Here is a 25247-nt window from a genome sequence, read left to right as displayed (position 1 = left end):
TCTAAATGTGCATTCGCCCAGTGAAAATTACCTGAAATGCTTTTACTATCACTAGTACACTACTGAAAAGCGACCAACTAACAAAGGACATTACGTCAAGCATTCCATAAAAAAGACATACCTTAATAATTCTAAATCTAAATTTAGGGAGCGGGGAAAAATGTTATAGCAGAGTCACAAAAGGGAGAAAATGTAGTTTCATCATTTTCAAAGGAAAAGCAAGTAACAAGGGTTACAATATCTTCAAGAGTTTAAAATAGATACCAGTGTATTTGGCAAAACATTATAAAATATTCTGGTAGTCTCAGTTTAAAATATTTCAGATTCATCTACTTTTAACTATTTGTGTTTCATAAAGTTTTCTACAACTCTAAAAAGTTTCCAGTACTCAACATATTGGATATACTCAACATTTTCTGCCTTAAATGTAAGAAAGAAAACCCCCAAAGAGCCACCAGGCATTCCACAGGAATCTGCCAAAAAATCATAAGAAGCACGCCATGAGGTTAATTCTCAACTGGAATATGTTTTAACATCCTCATCAATGATCAATGACACAACAAAAATCATACTGAGTATGAGGACATGGCTGTATTAGGTTTAAATTCAAAATGAAGCAAATAACCAACTTCTTTTCAAAGAGGTTATAAAGGGTTATGAATAAAGGTTGGTTAGTGGGTGCAAAAATATAGTTTGATAGGAGAAATAAGAGCTAGTGTTTGACAGTACAGAAGGATGACTACAATTAACAATAATGTGTCATTCAAAATAGCTAGAAGAGAAGAACTGGAATGTTCTCAACATAAACAAAAGATATGTTTGAGGTGACGGATATCACAGTTACCTTGATTTAACCATTATAAATTGTATGCAAGTATCAAAATATCACATTTACCCCAAAAATATGTACAATTACATATCAATTAAAAATGAAACAAATAGAATCCAAATGATATATTTTAAAAACTACTATATTAAACAGAAGCTTAAATTAATGATAAAACAGTATAGCTGTGCAAAGCAAAGACTCTGGAATCAAATGGTCATAATTTTAGCTCCAACCTGTTTACCTTTTCCAAGTTGATGACATCACTCAGTTTAGTTTTCTCATAATGTGAATACTTACCTCTTAGAGTTGTTGTAAAGATGAAATGAGAAAATCAAGACAAAGAGCTTAGCCAGAGCACATTTGAAGTACTTAACAGGAAATAACTATTAGCAGAAATAGTGCACATCTGAAGATTCCAACGATTATAATAAATCAAAAGCTAAGCAATCTAGAATTTTTAAGGCAATTATTTTAAATATATAATTTACACATTTAATATTTTCCTAAAGTTATTTGTGAACACATTTAAATGTGTAACTTCACAATTTATATAAAAATTTAAATGTATAACTCTAGTTTGTTATTAAATAATATTGGGATGAATGCTTTATAATAAAAATACTCATCTTTTAACTTATCAGATTTTTAAAATACTGACTCTTTTTATGCTGCTAGAAGGTTTGTCTTTGTTCTGTTGTCAAGCTATAGTAGTAGAACACCATACAATAATTAGGAGGCCTGGATTTTCATCCTTGCTATTAGTACTAGTCGCTTTATTATTTCCATAGGTTATTGGAGAACAGGTGGTGGTTCGTTATGTGAATAAGTTGTTTAGTGGTGATTTGTAAGATTTTGGTGCACCCATCACCTGAGCAGTGTACACTGCACCCTATTTGTAGTCCTTTATCTTCCAACCCCACACTTCCCACCCTTCCCCAGTCCCCAAAGTCCACTGTGTCATTCTTAACCCTTTGCACCCTCATAGCTTAGCTCCCACTTAAGAGTGAGAACATACAATGCTTGGTTTTCCATTCCTGAGTTACTTCATTTAAAATAATAGTCTCCAATCTCATCCAGATTGCTGTGAATGTCATTAATTCATTATTTTTATGGCTAAGTAATATTCCATCATATATAGATTTAATCATTATAAATTGATATAATCATTATAAATTGTATGCAAATATATATATCACAGTTTCTTTATCCACTCATTGATTGATGGCATTTGAGTTGGTTCCGCGTTTTTGTGATTGCAAATTGTGCTGCTATAAACATGTGTGAGCAAGTATCTTCTTCATATAATGACTTCTTTTCCTCTGGGTAGATACCCAGTAGTGGGATTGCTGGATCAAATGGTAGCTAGCTCTACTTTTATTCTTTAAGGAATCTCCACACTGTTTTCCATAGCAGTTGTACTAGTTTACATTCCCACTAGCAATGTAGAAGTGTTCCCTGTTCACCACATCCACGCCAACATCAACTATTTTTTTATTTTATTTTTTTATTACGGCCATTCTTGCAGTATTAAGTTGGTATCGCATTGTGGTTTTGACTTGCATTTCCCTCATTCTTAGTGATATTGAGCATTTTTTCATGTTTGTTGGCCATTTGTATATTTTCTTTTGAGAACTGTCTATTCATGTTCTTAGCCCACTTTTTGATAGGGTTGTTTTTTTCTTGCACCTTATGTGAACTAAAACCCCACTAGGTTCCAAATTTCCTTAATATGAGAGTGTTGGCAAAACTACAAAGGCAATATTCCTATTTTCCTTAGCACTGGTCAAAGGCTTTCTGAACTACTGTGTCCAGTTCTAAGACTCATAAGAGAAAATTTCAATAACTAGAATTTTAGTAATGAGGGTGGGGGATATCTTTAAGCCTATTCACATATGCAGATGTGGAAACTCTTAGACTTAGGGTAAGTTTTGCTTTTTATAATTGTGAAAAAAATTATACTATAGTATAATTTCATATTACAGTACTATAGTTAAGGCACAGGGATATATTCTCAGGTGAATTTCTATTGTTTTCAGTTCTGTATTTTTTTAACTTATTTGAATGTATTTTCTTTAAATAACCAAAATAATGAACACATCTCTTCCTTCTACTTTCAAAATTTTCTGAAGGCCATATTCACTGTATCTTCTATTCATATTCACTCATACTAAGCTGCTCCAAATTTAGCTTCTACCCTATTTCTCTACTAAAATTGACTCTGGTCAATGTCTTTTTATTGATAAAAATGACTCTATAACCTCTTCCTTCCTACAGAGGCAAAGCTTTTTGAAAAACCAAACAAAACTTATCTGCATTTCACTTCTTAACTCAACTCAATCTGGTTTTTGTGCTCCTTTTTAGCTACCACAGTACTACCCACCACTGAAAGCATCATTGCTTTGGTCACCAACAATATTATAATACCACTGCTAATAATGTTGCATTATCCTAGCTACTCTTTATTAAAATGCTATTTTCTGCTAGGAACTAAAGTAGGCACTTTATATGAATTTACTAATTTTATCTAATATTTATATGAATCCTTTGGGGTAACTCCTATCCCCAGTTTTCAAAAGAAGAAACTAACATTCAGTGGTTAAGTAACTTGCTAAAATTCTCACAGTAAAATAAGAGATGGAGCCAGGATTCAAATTCTGACTTTTATGACAAAAACGTCCAAATTCTCTGTGTTTTGCAATCTGTCAAATTCAAAGGCCTCATTTCAGTCTTCTACTTAATACTAATCTAGCTCTACTTTTGACTCTGATCATTCATTGTTTTTCCTGGGTTCCTCTTTATCTACCCTTAAATGTCAATGTTCCCTGTAGTTCTACCTTAGGTGCTCTTACTCTTTACTTTCTCTCTCTGGCCAATTTCACCCAATCTCATATTCCAATGATAATCACCTATACCTCCCAATTATTTCTCATCTTTATATCCATAACCTCAACCTTTCTCCTGAGCTCCATATGAAATAATCAACTACCTATGAACCTCAGCATCTTGATATAACTCCCATTTGACAGATCTAAAAGTGAATTTATTATCTTCTACAGAAACCAGTATTACAATTAGGTTCTTTATCTGGCTTAACATACTAACACCTAAGCAGTTATCCAAGCCAAAAACTTAGGTCACATCTTGATTCACCCTCTTACCTTCTCCTTTCCAAATCTAATTTGCCTATACCAATCTACTCCTGAATTCTCTCTTAAATCTCTTCTTTTTCCTCAGCACTATTATCATAACTTTATCTAGTACAGGCCTTTATCTTGTAACTATTTTAGATGATATTCCTAATTGATCTCCATGGCTCAGCCATATTCTCTCCAATCCATTGTGCATGTCACCAAAAAAAAAAAAGTATTCTTCCTAAAATGCTAACTTGATATAAAATTCAAAGCCTCTGTTGACATGCTGTATATAAGATAAAGTCCTGAACTCCAAGACTATACTGTATAATGATGCAAATAAAGCCCTTCATAATTTGATCCCTCCTTCATATGAACCCTTCCTTCTTTTTTCAGGGATATGGCATTATTTGCAGTGCCTCAGGTGCCAAGTTGTTTCTCTCTTCCAGTCATTGCACATGGAGTAAATCCTTTACCTGAAGAGTACTTTCTCAACCCTATTCTCACAGCAAATTATTATTAAAAGTTATAATGCATTTTAATTCATGCCTACCTTCATTTTGGTCCTCAGTATACCATTTATTTACATGTGTATAGCTATTTTAATCAAAAGTTAATAAGCAGGAACTGCATCTTTGCAGCCACATGATGTGGGCAAGTTAATAGGTACAGAGTATGAGCTTAATAAACACCTATGAAATTAATCTTCTTTCCTATTGCATTTCAATGTTAAATTTCCAGCTGCCTATTACCCAACTTATTTAGTGTGATAAACAGAATAATGGCCTCCCAAAAAATGTCCCCATCTTCATGTCCATTCTGTAAGTGTTACATGCAAGGCAAATAAAGACTGCAGATGGAATTAAGATTGCTAATCAGCCTGCTGTGTTTAGAATCTCAGCTTAACTTCAGGAGACCATATAAAAAAGCTATCTTTAAGCAGAAAGTTTGCTATTAATAATAATACATGCCACTTGCCAGCCTTTAGTTGAATTTATTCTTTTGTTGTTCTGTTTTTCAAATAAAAATACATTTGCTTTATAGGTATTTATCTTAACATTTACTTTCTTTTATCACCTTAATAATTTATTTCTGATCTGGTCTAACTTCTAACAATCTCAATATTAAACAACATGAACCATACAGTTCACCAAGGTCCTATCTGGTAAATTACTATTTCATAACATTTAAACTAAATACAGGAATGCCAATATAAATGTTTACTTTTATTTTTTTCAACTCAACACATTTATTAAGAAACCACTAACAGCAAAACACCAGGATAAGCACATTGAAGGGGATTCAGAATTATATATAGAGGTAGCAAGCTATCTTTAAGACAAGAAATACAAACTCACTAAATATTTTAATGCAAGCTAAATGCCAAATAATGGAAGCCAACAAAGTACTATAGAGTGAAGTGAGGACTTCACAAGAAGTGAGAACTGACAACTTAGTCATCTAGATGGGATGAAGAAAGCGTTTACAGTGATGGTGACATTTGAGATAAACAATAAAAACTGGATTGGGATAGAAATGTCTTTATTATCTATATTAAGGCACATGTGGCAGTTTTAAAATAAGAGTCCAAAATTCTTTGATTCTCCTTTCAACAAATGGGATCGGAGGATATCTATATACCCTCCCCTTGAAACTGTACTCTGATGGTTTGAATCAACAGAGCGAAGTTGTGCCAGAATCCAGGACTTTCTGTCTGCTGTCAGAACCATCATGGAGGAGTAAGCTCAAGTGACCCCAGAGAGAAGTCCACATGGAGAGGAACCAACAGCCAGCACCAACTTGTCAGCCATGTAAACTACCTTGATAGTAGATTCTCTAGCTCAATAAAGTAGCTCCAACTGATGTGAGACACAGATGAACTGTCTCCACCAAACCCTAGCCAAATTGCAAATTTCATGAGCAAAAAAAAAAAAAATGCTATTTTAAATCACTAAATTTTAGGATGGTTTGTTATATACTAAATAATTTTAACAGTATAAAGTAGATACTTATGTAAAGAACAACCAAATTTCTTATGAGGCAAATTTATTAAGGTAAATTTATTATTTTATTAGGTGTTTTTCAGATTTTCTTAATCAAACACATCTCCAAAAAACAGCAAAATATAAAGTATTGCTCCATTTGGTATAAAGATAAAGAAAATCTTTAATTTCTACTTTAATTTTCAATACATGCTCACTGTTTTAATGTCATCCACATGCTAATAACACAAAAACTTATATCTCCAGGCCAGAAAATTCCTGTTTGCCAGACTCATATTCAACTGCTTTCTTGACATTTCTAGTTGGATGTCTGTCTAATAGGTGTCTCAAACACATGTCCAAAATCAACCTTGTTCTTCACTACTCCATCTCAGAACCTCTCCAGAAAGTATTTCTCTTGCAGTTTCCACCATCTCAGTAAATGGCAACTCCATCTTTCCAGTTACTCAGGCCAAAATCTTTAAGGTCATCCTTGACTCCTCCTCTTCTGACTCCATATGCAATGCATCAAGAAATCTTTTGGTTTCTACTTTCTTAGCAAATTTCTATTTTTAAAATATATACAAAATCTGACCATTTCATAAACTACCTTAAGCTGGGGTGTAGTGAAAGAGAAAATTAAATTTTAAAAAATAAAAAAATTAGTTTGTTTTTGAGATGGAGTCTCACACTGTTGCCCAGGTTGGAGTGCGGTGGCACAATCTTGGCTCACTAAAAACTCCACCTCCTGAGTTCAAGCAATTCTCCTGCCTCAGCCTCCTGAGTAGCTGGAATTACAGGCACCTAACACCATGCTTGACTAATTGTATTTTTAGTAGAGACATGGTTTCACCATGTTGGCCAGGCTGGTTTCAAACTCGTGACCTCAGGTGATCCACCCACCTTGGCCTCCCGAAGTGCTGAGATTACATGCGTGAGCCACCATGCCTGGCCAAGTTAATTATTTTTAAAAACCACTTCCAATATTACTATGCAAGGTCTAAACCAAGCTTGTCCAACTCACAGCCCATGGGCTGCTTGTGGCCCAGGACGGCTTTGAATGTAACCAAACACAAATTTGCAAATTTTCTTAAACATTATGAGATTTTTTTTTTTAGCATCAGCTATCATTAGTGTTAGCGTATTTTATATGTAACCCAAGACAATTCTTCCAATGTAGCCTAGGGATTAGATACTCCTGGTCTAAGTGATCATCAAATGCTTTCCTGTATTACTGCAGTAGCTTCCTAATTAGTCTTCCTGCTTTCACCTTTGCTCCCTCTGTAGCCTCTTCTGAATACAGTAGCCTTGAAGACATAATGGAGACCATGTCAATCCTCTGCTAAAAACAAAACTTCTTAAACAAAAAATCCTAACTGCGAACTCAAGTTTTTACAATGGCCCACATTCTACAAAGCCTTACATGAGATGATCCCTTGTTACTTTCCTGCTGCCACTCTTCCTACTCTCCCTAGTCCAGTCATACAGGCCTCCCTGCTATTCCATAGCACTCCAGACATGTTTTTCACTCAGGGTCTTTGCACTTACTGATTCCTCTGTCTAGTATGTTCTTCCCTCAAGAATCAATGTTCCTCCCAGAGGGAAGAACATTCCAGATAGAGGAATCAGTAAGCACAAAAACTCAGTTACCTCTGTGTATGTGTGTGCTGAGAATACAAGATCTACTTTCTTAGCAAATTTCAAGTATACAGTACAGTATTAGTATTGTCACCATGCTATAGTTATTCACCTGAAGTTATTCACCTAGATAACTGAAATGTATCCTTTGACTGATATTTACCCATTTCTCCCATGCCTGCTCTCCACCCCTAGAAATAATATCTCCACTCTCTGCTTCTATAAGTTTAACAGAAAAATATTCTTGGCTGGGCATGGTGGCTCATGCCTGTAATCCCAGCACTTTGGGAGGCGGGGGGGGTGCAGATTACCTGAGGTCAGGAGTTCGAGACTAGCCTGGCCAACATGGTGAAATGCCATTTCTACTAAAAATACAAAAATTAGTTAGGTGTGATGACATAGGCTTGTAATCCTAGCTACTTGGGAGTCTGAAGCTGGGGGGACTCACACAGGAAGCCAAGGTTGCAGTGAACCAATATTGTGCCACTGCACTCCAGCCTGGGGGATGAAGCAAGTCTCTCTCTCTCTCTCTTTCTTTCTCTCTCTCTCTCTCTATATATATATATAATATACAATATGTTATATATATTATATATATTATAAAATTATATGTATTATATATTATATATATTATAAAATTATATGTATTATATATATTATATATTATAAAATTATATATTACAAATTATACACACACACACACACACACACACACACACACGTTCTTGAAAAATTAGTACCAGTTATATAAATGCTTTAGAAATTATAGAAATCTGGTCTATAGGCCAAAAAATGTTTTTGTATTTGCTAGAAAGACATATATACATTGTAGAAAAATTTCAACTGGTTATGAAAGTAGGAGTTTATCGCAATTATATGCCTAATTCATTTTAATCATGTGAACTTTCACTTTTTGCAAAAGTGAAGGAAGGCTTCAAAATAAAAAAAAAAAAGGTTAATATTTCTGTGAACCAAAATCCTACTTATGGATGATGTGGAGGTAGAGGGGATTCTTCCCATATAGCCCTGCCAATCGGAAAACCTAAAATTATTATGACTTCTTTAATATCCACGATCTTTGTGAATATTTATAAAAAGATTTCCTTTCAAAGGTCTAAATGTCATTCTACCTTTACAAAGCAGGTTATAATTCTTGGGCGGGGGATGCACAAATTGAAGTTAAATTTTTTAGAGTAACATATTCTATATTGCAACAAAACCCTTACAAGCTATACTATTAGAGAAAAGAACAAAGACAAAAGTTGTTGCAAACTCAGAATATTTTTTCCCATGCCAGACTTAGGAATATTTTATGTAATCACTCAATATAATGACTGTTAAAATTTTATATTACATTTAATGATGTAATAGTGAAGACTTCATTAACAATATGGTAATACAACCTCAAAAATAATTAATATTATATAGTAATAATTCAATTTTCATTTTTCTTATTTCTAAATTATTTTATTCTATTCTTAAATAAGTGTTATGTTTAAAGCAACTTCCAATTTCATAGAAACCATTACATTTTTCAAAAAGAAAACATAAAAAGGTAAGGATTTAAATAACAGATATTCAAGAGATTATGATCTAAAAGTGGGAAATATTTAAAAAATATTGATGAAATTACTTAAATTTTAAAAAATTAAAAAGAATTTTATATTTAATCTCAACAGATGTGATATCCTAACTTAACATATCCCCTTAAAATCAAAACGAAATAAAATTATTACCATCCACCCTAAGTCATATCCCAAATTACCAACTATAAATTAACATCAAAGCATTCTACATAAGTTTTTGCACACCTCCAACACACTTTTGAACTCACTTGGGTAAATATGGATCTTTCCAACAGCAGCAGCAGTTTCTACAAAGTTATTTACCTTGTCCAGCTCTTGCAGTTACAGCTGCTCCAGCAGATGGCGGCTCACACTCCTGTCAATTATACTAATGTTATTACAGTGACCTATTACAATGTGTAATTTATAATAAAATAGTAATGATATCACAGTCTTACCTTTGCTTTCTTTGAGTCTGGATCAAACCTTTCAAGAATTAATTTAGCCGTCTTGTAAGTTTCTTTTTCCATGACTTCTTCAAGCTACAAACAAAAATTTTCATAAATTGTCACATTTTAAAACACATACTACTTATTTTTGTAAGTCCTATTCAAAAAGGTTTAAAATAAATACCCTTAATATATCCAAATAGAATGAAAGACTTCCTACATTCGAATAATTAAAATCCAGATTTTAAAACAGCTTCTAACCTCTGTTACTTGTACTTAATAGCTTTACTGCAAGGAAATACCAAATATCGCTAATTGTTTACATATAATGAGGAGAATAATTACATGCACCAACTTCAATAATGGAATGTGCAAAAATCTATCAGCCATCATTATTGGAAGTTATTAGACATGACAAGCAAATGACAGGCAATTCTTCAGATTTATTTCCTCATAGCACTTAATGCTATTAATTTAAAGAAGGTCGTTAGCCAAGAGCTTTACAAAATAAAATCTCTGTGCCAATTAACTGCTGTCAGCATCGATTTTAGATTATTTATTAGCAAAAGCAATTAGCTTGCCGCAAATGCAGTGAAAACTCACTAACTGGGAGAACAGCCATGGAATTTGTTCAAATGACTTTAAAAGATAACCCTCACCTCTTTTTGACTTAGATCCAAACAACTTTAGCAGAAAAAACTGAATACAGAATTTAAGTAAAAATTTTACTGAGTTCTATGTTCACACTAGAAACTACAATTAAATAACTTCATTATTGTTACATTTTATTTACCATTCACTCAAGTCACTTTATAGCTTAATACATGGGTTTAACTTAAAATATAATCGTTAGTAAAGTATCACTAGTGGTTATGGCCCAATATCAAAAAAAGTTGAACTTTAGTATAAGACAGTCATAGTTATGACAGATTACCTAATGTGAAGGATAAAATGCTTTTCCAAAAATTGGAACAGAACCTCTTTATCAGTGACCACTGATAACCACTTAGATTCATTAAATGTTATATTCATTCCAAAGATTTATTTTAAAATGCAACCCAGAGCACATTTACTGAGTTAAAAATATGCTGCCACAATAGCAGTTAACAGATTCCTCATTAAACACTCAATTCAACATTTAAGAAGTTAAGTACTTAGATGAATGATTTATTAGACTTGCTTTGGTCTAGTGAAACTAAAATATTTTCCTAATTATTTCAAAATTATGATAAATTCTCAGAATAAGCAAGTTGACTTTTCTGATGTAAAGATGTTTATAGTAACAATTTAGTTAGAAAAAACTACGAATGTAGGTAGAAAGAGCGCATAAAATATATCCCCAAATCAACATAATCTACATGGAATATCAAAGAACCAAATCCCTGTACTCTACACATTAGACTTTATGTTTTATATCAGTGTTGTGCAATAAAACTTTATGTAAAGATGAAAATCGTCTATATCAGCATAATAGTAGCCACTAAGCACTACGCAATAAATGAGCACTTAAAATGCTGCTTGTGCAACTGAAGAACTGAACTGTAGTTTGTTTCGCTTTGTTTCGTTTTAGATAGAGTCTCTCTCTCTGTGGCCCAGGCTGGAGTGCAGTGATGCAATTTTGGCTCATTGCAGCCTCCACCTCCCAGATTCAAGTGATTCTCTGCCTCAGCCTCCCGAGTAGCGGTGATTACAGGTGCACGCCACCACATCCAGCTAATTTTTGTATTTTTAGGGATGAGTTTTCACCATGTTGGCCAGGCTGGTCTCAAACTCTTGGCCTCAAATGATCCACCAGCCTCAGCCTCCCAAAGTGCTGGGATTACAGGTGTGAGCCACTGCACCCTCCCTGTAGTTTTACTTCATTTTAAACTATGTAAATGTAAATAGTCATACTGATTTGGACAGATCTTTAGACTAAAACTACCACTAGGTTTAAAAAGATTAAATTGTGATCTTTAAAACAACACACAAAACTCCAAACCAAAATGCTAATTTTTCAAATGATTACATTCCTGGTAGATTATTCGGCAAGTATTCAAGTACATCTGTTTTTATGTATCTTAAATAAAATCATTTTTAATACTAAAAGATACAAATCTATTTCCCTTCTTTTGCATTTACTTCTAGCAAAATATTTTCACATAATAGCTTAACTAACACACATTCATCCAACATTTAAGTGAATAATATGTTTTAAATGAAGAGATACTCTATTCAGTGGAAAGAATGTGAACTTGAAGCTTCAAAGTAAGAAAAGATCTGGGTTCAATATACATTTCCATTCTTAGGAAGACTGTCAGCACATCTGTCAGCCTCAGTTTCTCCTCTGCATAGATATTTTAATACTTTCTTCACAGCACTACTGTGCAGTTTTTTAAAAACGTAATGTAGGAGAAAGGGTCCACAACAGTGCCTAAAACATTAACATAATTTTCAATGACACCTCAATTATTCAAAATGGGCCTAAAACAATTTTCAAAAACTCAACAGATTAACCTCAAGATTCAGGAACAAGAAACTAGAATTCTTGAGAATTCTCTAAATCAAGATTGTCCAATCCTCGGCCAAAGGCCACATGTGGCCCAAGATAGCTTTGAATGTAGACTAACACAAATTCATAAACTTTAAAACATTATAACTTCTTTCACAATTTTTTATTTTCGAGCTCATCAGCTATTTTATTTGTGGCCCAATACGTTTCTTCTTCTTCCGATATGATATGCCCAGGAAAACCAAAAGACTGAATACCCCTGCCCTAAAACATAAATTACTCTGTATTTTTAATAAGTTTGCATTTTAAACATAATGAGTGATATAACAAAGAATGAATCATTTTTCTGTAATATGGTGGTACTAAAAGTTTTAGGAGTTTTTTTATTTTAAAAGATAGAACATAAACACATGATTATATTACATGATAACATTATTGTGAAATCATTTCTATTTGATATAGCCATTTCATCTTGGAAAACATTAAAGGAAGGGCACACTAGCACAAAATAAATGTCAAAAAAAAAAAACCTTTTAAGTTTTGAAAGAGAATTCTACAAATAATCCTACAATTATCATTCTTGAAATAGAATCTTAAAACACACAAAGCATTGATTTCCCTATCCAATATTTATTGATGACATATATTCCAGATGTAAGAAAACTTTCATTTTGCATTGACTTTGCAATTCAGAATATTAGGGAGCATGTTATACCATATAAACTCGTCCTTTTATCATGCTGAAAATACTTTCTTGTTACCCTGATTTGGGGTTTGCTGTTGAAAGTGATGATGTTTTTACTAATTCAGATGTTACATCATTTTCTGCTTTCATATAAGAGTATTCCACAATAATAGTCACACCTTTCTTCTTTGCATTTTCTTCTGTTACTGTGTAGCCTAAAGTGAATATTCAAATACTGGGAAAAGCCAGAAAATATTATTGGGTAATATAAAAATGTAACATTTGAAACTGCTATAAGGTTAAGAGCTCTATAAAGAATAAAAGCTAAAATTGCCAATTTAAGGACTTCTTTTGCTTCCAAAACTTATTTAATGGAATAACATGCATAGGATTTATACTTAATACATTTATAAATTATAGTAGGTACATAAACATTAATATTTATTTGCAAGAATGACTCACCATTAATAAGAGAGGGTCATAAAAGCACACTTATAATATGCCCTCAAGACTGATTAGATTGTACCACTTCTAGATGTTTCTGTACTGTTCCCAGAAATGTCAACATTAACCTGTAACTCAGCATGTCAGAATTTCTTGCTCTTGCTTTCAGCTGACATTAGTGAATTCCTTTGAACTAGTAACATCTGTAGTTGATTGTTAAGCTTTAATTCTCAGAGAACTGTAACACTTTTCCTTAAGTTCCCAATTTCTTAAGTGATTTTTCTCAGGATTCAGAAAAACATAAATTTCCCAAAGAATGCTAGAAATTACCACATAGGACTACCATTCTGAAAAAAGCACAAAATTTTCATGAAGCCACTTAAATAGGTAATCTTGACTCTTGTATTTTGATACAGCTTGACTTTTGAACTGTTTTGAAGGAATGTTCATGGATGCAGAGGGATTATCTGCTTGCAGAGATTACTCTGTGATTATTAAAAACTAAAGTTTTATTAAAGGACCACAAAATACATGAGTGGTAAAATGCACACATCTAGACTTGAGAATTTTTTAGCTAACTAAAGATTACTTCCTAACCTTATATTAATAAGTATATACACTAAGCTCTTAAAACATTAAGATGCTACATTTTCCTAATTTAACTTTTTAATCAATTGATAATTCATATCTGTCATTACAAATTATAATTTTACAAATTTCAAATTACATTATAAATCTTTTTAGATTAAAGGGATGCATCCCCAAGGAAACCACTTTTAATAAAATATCAAGTAGTAAATATAACTTGTATTAATTTTGTTAATGAAAGAGAAGGTTGGGACTTACATAGTTTTAGATGACAAGAGTTCTTTTTCCTGTAGTCATTTCAGCAATAAAAGTATTTTTTAAAACTATAAATGTAGTATTTAAACCTAAACATCAATGAACAAGATCAGTTTTGATTATGTTTAGCTTCTGCCTCCGACTACTAACATGATCATTAGTTAGCACTATGCTCCTTACTAATTTGCCCTTAATACCTATCTTTCCAAAGTATAAAACCAGCTGGGTGTGGTGGCTCACACCAGTAATCCCAGCACTCTGGGAGGCCGCGGTGGGTGGACCACCTGAGGTCAGGAGTTTGAGACCAGCCTAGCCAACATGGTGAAGCCCCACCTATACTAAAAATACAAAATTACCCAGGTATGGTGGCGCATGCCTGTAATCCCAGCTACTTGGGAAGCTGAGGCAGGAGAATTGCTTGAACTTGGCAGGCAGAGGTTGCGGTGAGCCGAGATCGCACCATTGCACTCCAGCCTAGGCAACAAGAGCAAAACTCCATCTCAAAAAAAAAAAAAAAGTGTAAAACTACTCAAACAAAGTAGCTGCTCTGTTAAGAGCTTGACCATAGACTAGTTCCAGTAGCAAACAGTATTATAACCAAGTAAATGCAAATTGTGTTTAATTAATAAATTAGAGCCAACTTGCTTTTCTTTAGTCACACTGCAAGAGTAATGCCATACTGAATTATAAATCTGAGGCCTAATGCACCATTTAAACATACAGAGCTAGTGAACTCTGAACTTTCCCAACTGTTGACAGACTTAAAATGGAACATCTTTTATGATGAGATTCCTTTAAAGGCTATTTAAAAAGCAGTAAATAGCTTGACTTGTCCTTTGACACAATTTCCAAGTCAGCTCTGTTACTCTATTGAGAGATTTTCCAAAATAATATATTCTTCAAGATCCTATTTTCTGGCCATGTGATGCCAGTGGCATTGGGCTGCTTTTCATCACTTAGGACTTTTTTCTTTTCTACTTTTCTTTTGTCTTCTTCATCTTTTCTACTTTAATACTTTGCCATTTTGGTATAAGCAGGACTTGTCTCTGATCACCAGTACCAGCTCTTCTTATTATCTCATCAGCAAGCCAAACCAATCATATCACAACTTCGAAATCACTGAGACCATCAGTATTTCCTCACTTTGAATTTCTGGCTGTTCCATAATGTGCAGAACAGCAGAAACATAATACTAAGATATTTCTGTGTTTCAATTTGGACCACCAAAATTGCCAATGCAATTTTGATAAATACCTCTCATAGTATACTGAATAAGGAGCAAACAAATAAAGCTAATCCTTTTAAAATTAAATATTTCTCTTACTTTTCAGGTACTTAAAGCCCTTAAGACCAGTATCTTTTATCAATTCACAGAAAAATTTTTTACATTAATTTTAACCTTTATAATATTGGTTTCATAATTATTACTTGTTACATACTAGACTAAAATATATTGATCATTTGCACCTGACTAAATTTCATTAAATGCATTTCTACAACATAATACTATTAGCAGTTATCATTTTCATCCTTCAAAAATAAATCATATGATATATTATAAATCATATAAAAAATATATCATAAATCATATAAAAAATAAGAAACTCTATGTCAAATACCAACTTCAATTCACTTATTACAGACTACTATATATCAACAGCTAGAGCTCCTCCTGTCTTACTCTTGGCCCTCTTTCCAACACATTCAAAGGGATGCATCAACTAGCCCCACAATAGATATCAATGTGATCAGAGTTACTGACAGAAAGTAGAAAACTCTGAAGAAAACAATTCTCTATCTCTCTCCCCCCCATCTCTTCTTCAGTATTTTCATGTTGAATTTCTCTCTTACAACCAGTCTTCTTGATTCCCTCTCTTTCTTGATGTTAAGAGAACCTGAGAACTGACTTGTAGAGATATTTGGTCCTTTTTTAGCTCTAATAAACAATCTGGGTATCCACCTTTTTACCCTCTCTGCATCATTTAGGCCTCCAATATGATTCATTTACTTATTTCTCAGCTTCCAACTGATATAAATTCTCAGAATCTCGAAAGTCCTTCTAAACTACTTTTTCCTGTCAATCATTATTAACTAGCAAAAATATTCACAATTTCACTTCATCATTAAAATGCTATCTAAAAGCATACTTGTTCCTTGGAGAGTTATTAACCTCTAACACGTAAACATTAATTATTCAGTTCTTATTAGTTTAATATAAATTAATTTTAAATAAAAGTTAACTTACTATTTTTTTCCTCTGGGACTTTAAATCATCCAGTGCTTCATCTAGAAAACAAGATCCAAATCAAAGCTAAATCAAATATTAAGATAGTTAGATAAAAGAAAAAAATCATGCCAAACAGTAGCAAACACAAGAAAACCTTCTCATTTTAGGATTTCTCAAAATTTAACCGATGTGTAGAGACAAAAATTATCTCAATCTTCACCCAGATATAGTTCATATTTTTGCCTGTAATATATATTACAAGCCATTTAGGGAAAAAAATTGACTTTACATAGTATAAAGCACCTTTCTAAACTGAAATATATCATATTTTTTAATGTTTTCAGAAATATTACTTTCTATTATTTCTTTTTCAACACCCCACCTGCATTAATTTACAAAATCAGTATCAAATCTCTTTTTATACACTGGTAATAAAAATATTCTCTTTGTTTATAAGGAAGTAAGTACATGTTTTATTTAGTCAACCCTGAAACTATTAAGCACTACTTTTTAAAAAACCTTGAAAATCTATCACATTACATCTGAGAAGGGACATAGAAAGGAATACTAATAACTTTTCAAAATTAAACATTTCTAAAATTTGCCTGCTTATATAGGTTGGCATGGTGGAACAGAAATAATCATCTCAGAGGAGATCTTTTATGAATGTCAATGTTTGATTTACAAATTTATTTAAGTTTCTAGTTTTTCTCTAGAAATATTTAACTAATATAAATTGAAACTATTCCATATGAAAAGCAGAACTTATGACTTGAATGTGTTATCAAATGGAATGTAAATATTCTTAATACTTAATTAAATTTATAAATAAAATTATTACTTTTCACCGAAATTCTAGGTAACAAACAGCTGAATACCAAATTCGAAGTACATCATTATGTAATAATTCAAAGATAAACATATAAAAAGATGATTTTACTATAAAATGTTTTTCAAAATAGATTAAGTAGTCTTTAATGTGCTAGCTAACTTATTACTTTTTAAAAGGGGGCAAAATCTGCTAACATCTTTAAAGAAAACAGTAATTTTTTGTTAGATAAGACCAAGCCAAACATCTGTACTTTGATCCAGGAGTCAGCAAACTTATTCTGTAAAGAAAAAAGTATGTTGGGCTTTATGGGACAAAAAGCAAAATCCAATCTGTATTTTTTGTGTTTTGAGACAGGATAGTGCTCTGTCACCCAGGCTGGAGTGTAGTGGTGCGATCTCAGCTCACTATAACCTCTGCCTCCAGAGTTGAAGCAATTTTCGTGCCTCCACCTCACAAGTAGCTGGGATTAGGGATGTGTGCCACCACATCAAGCTAATTTTTGTATTTTTAGTAGAGACAAGGTTTCACCATGTTGGCCAGGCTGGTCTCAATCTCCTGATCTCAGGTGACCTGTTTTGGCTTCCCAAAGTGCTGGATTAGAGGTATGAGCCACTGTGCCCAGCCTAAAAAGTACAAAATAAATACAAAATGTCCACAAAACTTTATTGACTAAATTCAAATAAGGTTGAGTATCTCTTATCTGAAATTCTTGGTGCTAGAAATGTTTCAGATTTCAGATTTTTTTGAATTTCGGAATATCTACAGAATATACCCCAGCTGAGCATCTCAAATCCAAAAATCCAAAATCCAAAATGCTCCCAGGACCATTTCCTTTGAGTATCACATTGGCACTCAAAAAAATTTTGGATTTAGGAGCATTTAGATTTTGAATTTTCAGATTTGGAATGGTTCAACCTACATAATAATTAAGTTCAATTTTTTGTAATATAAGTCTACCAGTAAAAAGAATGGAATACTTTGGGGGGCGGGGTGTTGAATAACATTTTGCTTAATTGAGGTTCAAAGCTAAGTGTTCTCTATCATCAAAACTGATTGCAAATGGTAATCCATTAATGCTGATCTGTAATGAGATTTTACATATTTGATCTTTTAAAATGTCTTTTCACCCAGGTAATTACTGCCAAATACTGATGTCAATCCACAAGCACATGATTTTAACTGAGCATATTCACTAGTTTGGAAGGCATTTATAAAATTCTATTAGATTCTTCTCTTGGCATTTGCCTTTTAGAGTATTATTACATTGGAAGTTAATCACTTCCAGTCAAAGACTGAAGCTCTTCAATTACACAGTGAAATGGATTTAGAAACATGGAAATTTCCTTTGCACTTGCATTAAGGTCTGAAAAATTCTACTGGAACTATAATTTCAGCTCAGACAATGTATTTGCTGCAAATTTGTGTGGGAATGGTGATCTTGCTCCTTGTTTTCATTGTTATAGCACTTTTAAAAAGATTACTTGTCATTACAATGTTGTTTTCTAAATGACTTTACCACATTATAGGTTTTGCATACATACATTGTTTTGCTTTGCAATCTTAGGTTGGATTAATTAAGAACCATTATCAAGTCTGTAGCAAAAGCTAATTTTCAAAGCCAGTCAGTATTCAAACACAGTAGCTAAAGTTGGTTCTTCTCATTCAGAAGTATTTCAATCTAGATTCTGAGCTCAAAATATCACTATAAATCTTTACTACTGCTAAGCCATAAACTGCTGTGAGGCAAGTCAAGATAGCCTCCATTCCTGATTAAAATTCACATAACTGACAATGGCTAAGTCCATGAGAGCAATAAAATGCCCTTTGGCACTACACAAAGACAAATTCAAATATGTTCTGCAAAGTACCTGTTGTTGAATAATACAATGAATAACCACAGAATTTAAACACCTTACAGTTTCAAGAGTGTTGTACAATGTGTACAACTAAGTCTTTTTCTGCTACATACATATTTTTACTACCAGTAGTTACAGGACATCTTAGCAGATTCCACTTCAGGTTGTAGTAAATCACTGTTTTCTAAACTTCATTGAAAATATTCTCACCTAAAGTTGTTCTGCAAAAACTTTTAATAGAGATTAATTCTTCAGTCACTTCAAGCTCAGCTCAGTGTTGACAACTCGGACTACAATTGAGCGGTACTGATAACACTTGTCAGCTCAACAACAGCCAAGAAAGATCACTTGAAATCATTTGCCTTGTTCTTTAATAGACTACTCATGTTTGTTTTCCTGAATTTTCTCAATTTTTTAGGCAACTGTTCTTGCTGAAACGTTACTAAAGTATATTTTCCCTGAGCACATTTCTTCTGCTGCAGCAAACAACTTAACTCATCATTGGTAAATGGCTTTCCTTTCTTCACAAACAAGTCACTCAGAAACTTCCTTTGGCTAAAGCCCCATTTTCCCTTTTAGTTTTATGAAGAAATTCTGCAATAATATATTCTATTTAAAATTTTCTAATTTTTTGTGTCCATTGCTTTCTGCGAGCTGGGAATATGATGTGTAGTTAGTATGGTAATGTCAATCAACACACATTGTACTATTTTAGCACAGCTATAACATCATTGCATAAAAAGTAGAATGCTTTGCCTTTTAATAACAAAATAGTCCACATTCCATTATGTACTAAAAGTGCAACATTCAAAGTTCACTTTTCACTTTTGGTTTTTACATGATGGGTATGCATGGGTAATAAAAATTGTCACAGTACAACAATACATGTGACACTTTAAAAATGCTGTCAAGTTATAACTGCATTGGTCATACAACAATCTGAAAAGATGAAATGATTAGTCCTATAAGTGCCTGAAATAATGAAATGATTAGTACTACAAGTGCCTGAAATAATGAAATGATTAGTACTACAAGTGCCTGAAATAATGAAATGATTAGTACTACAAGTGCCTGATGAGAGCACCACATACAGTCTGTCACAGATGCTCAATTCTGCCATTGTAGGATGAAAGCAGCTAAAAACAGCAAGGCTATGTTCCAATAAAAGATGAAATTAGAATTTCATGTAAATTTTACATGTCAAAATATTATTCATTTTAATACTGCAATAATTTAAAAATATAAAAGCCAATCATGAGCTGTACAAAGCAGTGAGCAAGAGTTGGCTTACAGCCTGCAGCCACCAATCCCTGTCATTTATACAGGGTCCAACCTGTAAAACAAAAAAACTAAAACTAATCGAGAACAAAAAACAAGGACAGGACCAATAGTTTCAGGCTTAAAAAAAAATAGGGAAATATCACCCTCAGAAAACTGACACAAGAACAGAAAATGAAACACCGCATATCCTCACTCATAGGTGGGTGATGAAAAATGAGAACACATGGACACAGAAAGGGGAGTACTAAACACTGGGGTCTATTGGGGGGGAAAGGGGAGGACCAGAGGGAGGGGGAGGTGGGAAGGGATAGCCTGGGGAGAAATGCCAAATGTGGGTGAAGGGGAGAAGAAAAGCAAAGCACACTGCCATCTGTGTACCTACGCAACTGTCTTGTATGCTATGCTCATGTACCCCAAAACCTAAAATCCAATAAAAAATTAAAAAAAAAAAAAAAAAAAAAAAAATACTATGTGACTGCAAGGCAATCTTCTATAAAGTTGATTTTAAACGTACATGTAATACCTATTCAAATGAATTAGTACAATTAAAAACAAAAAGAACCTCTGAGATATATTTTAAAACAAAAAAAATCCCTTTATAACCACATCCAGATCTGCCTATCACATAAGTTAAAAATATTCCTATATTTGAATTCCTTAAAGAAGTGCTCCAGAAGACTCTTGAAAAGGGTTTCTTATATGTTTTTACTATCTTGCTATTCCTTGAAGTCAGAAAGCCTATTTGCTTTAAACTTCTCCTATTCTTCCACCATCTGCTGTATTACTATCACCAAAAACAATATCAGAAGCTTAAATTTCCTTAATCTGATAAAAAGTATTAACAGTTTTTTAAAACTACAGCAAACCTCATACTTAATGGTAAAATATTAAAAGCTTTCCCATTAAAATCAGGAACTAGACAAGGAAACTTGCTATTCCCACTTCAAGTGAATACTGTACTGGGTCCTAACCCATTTATTCAAGAAAAATAAAAGAAGAATCAGTTCCATTAGCTCACATTTGTTTAACACTTCCCAATTTTTATATGCTTTCCTATATAGTTACATTTACTACTTTTAACAGTGCTACCCAAACTAATATTTCTGTTTTCATTTTATTTTTTGTGGGTACGTAGTGGCTGCATATGTTTATGAGGTACATGAGATGTTTTGATACAGGCATACAATGTGAACTGTGAAATAAGCACTTCACGAAGAATGAGGTATCCATCCCCTAAGCATTTATCCATTGAACTGCAAACATCCATTTATACTCTTTAAGTTATTTTAAAATGTACAGTTATTATTGGCTATAGTCACCCTATTGTGCTAACAAATACTAGGTCTTATTCTTTCTGTTTCCATTTTATAAATTAAGAAGCTGTAAGGTTCAACTGGGCACGGTGGCTCATGCCTGTAATCCTAGCACTTTGGGAGGCTGAGGTGGGTAAATCACTTGAGGTGAGGAGTTAGAGACCAGCTTGGCCAACACGGTGAAACCCTGGCTCTACTAAAAATACAAAAAAATTAGCTGGGCATGGTAGCAGGTACCTATAATCCCAGCTACTTGGAGACTGAAGCAGGAGAATTTCTTGAATCCACAAGGTGGAGGTTACAGTGAACTGAGATCATGCTACTGCACTCCAGCCTGGGCAATAGAGTGAGACTCCATCTCAAAAAAAAAAAAAAAAAAGAAAGAAAAGAAAGAAAAAGAAAAAAGAATCTGTAAGGTTCACGGAACTTGTTTGTAGTACAGAAAGATGCTGAGTGTGCCTGGAGCAAAAGTGAATAAAGGAGAGTGAAAGATGAGGTTGAGAAACAGGAATAAGCTAGAAAGTCAGGGTAAGAATTCAGATTTCACTCTGGTTGCATTGGGAAGCTATTAGAGAATTTTAAGCAAAGGACCCAAAGGTCTGATAAATATCTTTAAAACAGACTAGTGAGAAAGCAGTTGTGCAACCAAGAGATGATAATTCATTAGAACTGTAGTAGTAAAGAAGGTGAGAACTGGTCAGATTCAAGACAATTTTGGAGGTAAAGATTATATGACTTGCCAGTAACATGATTAAATATGAAAGAAGATCAAAAATGGCTCCCAGGTTTTTGGTCTTGTGATGGTTAATTTGATTAGGCCATCCAGTGTATCAAGATAATTGGTCAAACGTTCTGGGTGTCTGTGAGGCTGTTTTGGGGTAAAATTAGCATTTTAATCCATAGACTGAGTAAAGTAGATTGCTCTCCTTAATGAAGTGGCCCTCATCCAATCAACTGAAGACTTGAACAAAAAGTTTGTTCCTCCCTCCACTGAGTGTGAACACCCCATGTCTGACTCCCTTGAGCAAAGATATCTATCTTTTCCTGTCTTCAGACTCAAACTGAAACATCAGCTCTTCCTGGGTCTTGAACCTGCTACCTTTCAAACTAGAACTTACACTTAGTGGATCTCTTCATTCTCAGGCCTTCAGAGATAGATTGGAACTAAACCATTGGCCCTCCTGGGTCTCCAGCTTGCAACTACAGATCTTGAGACTTCTCAGTCTCCACAATTGCATGAGCCAATTCCTCATAATATTTCCTATTGGTTCTGTTACTCTGGAGAACCCTAACTAACACAAGTTTTAACTATTCATCATATAGGGTAAGCATTTACTGAGATGGAAAAGACAAAGAGAAGAGCAGATATGAGTGGGAATAAAGGGGAGGAGCAATATTAATTCTCTTTTGGCCATTTTACTCATGAGATGCCTACTTACTCCTAAGTGGAAATGTCAATTACATAGTTAGCTATACAAGTCTCTACACTCCTACGTGGAAATGTCAATTACATAGTTAGCTACACAAGTCTATAGCTGAAGAGTCTGGCCTAAGGATTAAGATTTGGGAATCATTAACAAATAGACAAGATTTAAATCCGTGGAAGTGAATAAAATCATCTAGAGATGCACTGTCTAATGTATTAATAGTAGCCAGTAGCCACATGGGGCTATTTAAATTTAAGCTATTTAAAACTCAGTTCTTCATTTACATTAGCCTCATTTCAAGTGCTCAACAGTCACAAATGGCTAGCAGATACCATATTGAACAGTACATACAGATTATGCTCATCATCATAGAAAGTTCTATTAGACAGCACAGACTCAAACAAGTTATCAAAAAAAGTCAAAGGCAGAATTCTAGTAAAAGAAGTAAAGCAAATAAAACTAAAAAGAAATGACCAGTGAAGTGATGTCAAAGCAGCTTAAAGATAAAAATTTTTCAGAAAAAGGGTGAATAATCGAATTAATTCAAATGCTATTAAGAGATCAAGCTGGATGAGAAAAGAGAACTGATTACTAGCTTTGACAAGACATAGTTAATGGGTGACCTTGAAATGAGCCACTGCAGTAAAAAACGGTAGAAACAAAACCTAAACAACATATACTGAGAAGGAATAAGTGGGGGAAAAGAGGAGATACCAACTATAAACAATTTTTTTAAAAATTTTGTTTTGAACAAGCAAAAGAAATTGGTGGTAGCTTAACAGAAATGCAGGGTCAGGGGAGGTTTCCCCCCAAATAGTCATACTGAGGCAGGATTATATACCAATAGGAATAATAAATTAGAAAATGATGCAAAAGAGATGTTAACTACAGGAGATTACTATAAGAGCAAAGCTCTAGAGATAGCCAGAGTATTTAGAATCCAGAGCATAAATGACAGCCATAGATAAGATCAAGGCCAGTCATTCAAAATACAATGAAGGATGAAACCATAATGAGTACAGATAGAGCTAACTTGATATACAGTCAGCCCTCCACATGGATGAGTTCAGCACTTATAACAATTAAATCAACCATGGATCAAAAATATTCAGAAAAAAATAATAATACAACAATAAAAAATAATACAAACTTAAAAGTAATACAGTATAACAACTATTTATAGCATTTACATTATATTAGAGATTACAAGTAATCTATAAATGATTTAAAGTATGGGGAGGATGTGTAGGTAACATCCAAATTCTATACCATTTTTATTCTTAGGGGTCCTGGGACCAATCCCTCACAGATACTGAAGGACAACTGCAGTTGGTGGTGTAGGTAGCTCTCATCTGTTTATATCTATTTTCTGCATAAAGTAAAACTATAGTTTAAGAGTGACCAGGTAGATTTTGTAGGGTTTTTTTGTTTGTTTGTGACTTTTGATTTTTTTTATTTGGTTGGCTGGTGGGTTTTAGTTTGGTTAGATTTGATTGTTGGTTTTTGGTAAGGAGGCAGGTATTAGTGATTTGAGCAGAAATGCAGTAACAAACATCAAGCTGAAAGAGAAAAAGATGAATTTACTGGAGAATTACAAAAGAACCGTAAAGCAGTTTTAAGTACATATTTGATATTTGCAATCATAGATTTAAAGTAAGTCTGATCAGGTGAGCATGTTATATGATTTTCCTCTAACAAGTTTAGCTGCTTCAGTGAGATTAAACCTGTAAGCGTATTTAATCAGAATACTGTTTTGCCACTCATTGAGTAGGCATATAATCATATTTAAAGAGGGTAGGCTTTCACAGATAAGTAGGATGATAAGGAGGAGCCAAAGGGTCAAGAGTGTCAGCAAGGAAACAGTCACTGGGGTCGATTATAGGACCTAATGTGAGCAGAAAAGAAAAGAGGTCATGAGTGAGGACGGCAATTTGAAAGCCATATATTAATATTTGTAAAAACTTTATTTGGATCCTTAATCAAACAAAATTTTTTAAAAGCAAACTATACTTATGAGACAACAGAAAAGTATTTTTATATTTAATATTTTATGATATTAAGAATTCTTTTGTAGGTATGAAAATGGAGAGATTCATTTGGGATATACTTCAAAATAATAGATGGGGTAAAAATATGGGGTGAGGTAAAAATGAAACAAGACTCTGTAACAAACTAAGTTTTCCTTAAAGATTAATTTAACAAATATAAACTCTCTTTACTTAAAAATGTTTGTTTCGGCCAGGTGCTGTGGCTC

At 33.4% G+C, this 25247-nt stretch overlaps 1 protein-coding gene across 6 annotated transcripts in view; it reads right to left on the bottom strand.

The window, feature by feature from the left end:
• LNPK (lunapark, ER junction formation factor) overlaps positions 1-25247 on the bottom strand; it is a 68731-nt gene that overhangs the window by 20635 nt on the left and 22849 nt on the right. For all 6 annotated transcript variants that reach the window (XM_035304479.3, XM_035304481.3, XM_035304478.3 and 3 more), the window contains exons 6-8: positions 16303-16343; positions 9604-9687; positions 9470-9521 (exon numbers count right to left, since the gene is read on the bottom strand). In XM_035304479.3, coding sequence (XP_035160370.1) covers positions 9470-9521; positions 9604-9687; positions 16303-16343 — 177 coding nt within the window. The remainder of the gene's footprint in view (positions 1-9469; positions 9522-9603; positions 9688-16302; positions 16344-25247) is intronic.

This window comes from Callithrix jacchus, chromosome 6 (assembly GCF_049354715.1).
Source record: "Callithrix jacchus isolate 240 chromosome 6, calJac240_pri, whole genome shotgun sequence".
In the NCBI taxonomy this organism is placed as follows: Eukaryota; Metazoa; Chordata; class Mammalia; order Primates; family Cebidae; genus Callithrix; species Callithrix jacchus.
Note: the sequence above shows the minus strand (reverse complement) of the source record. Positions and strands in the feature narration are given on the sequence as shown.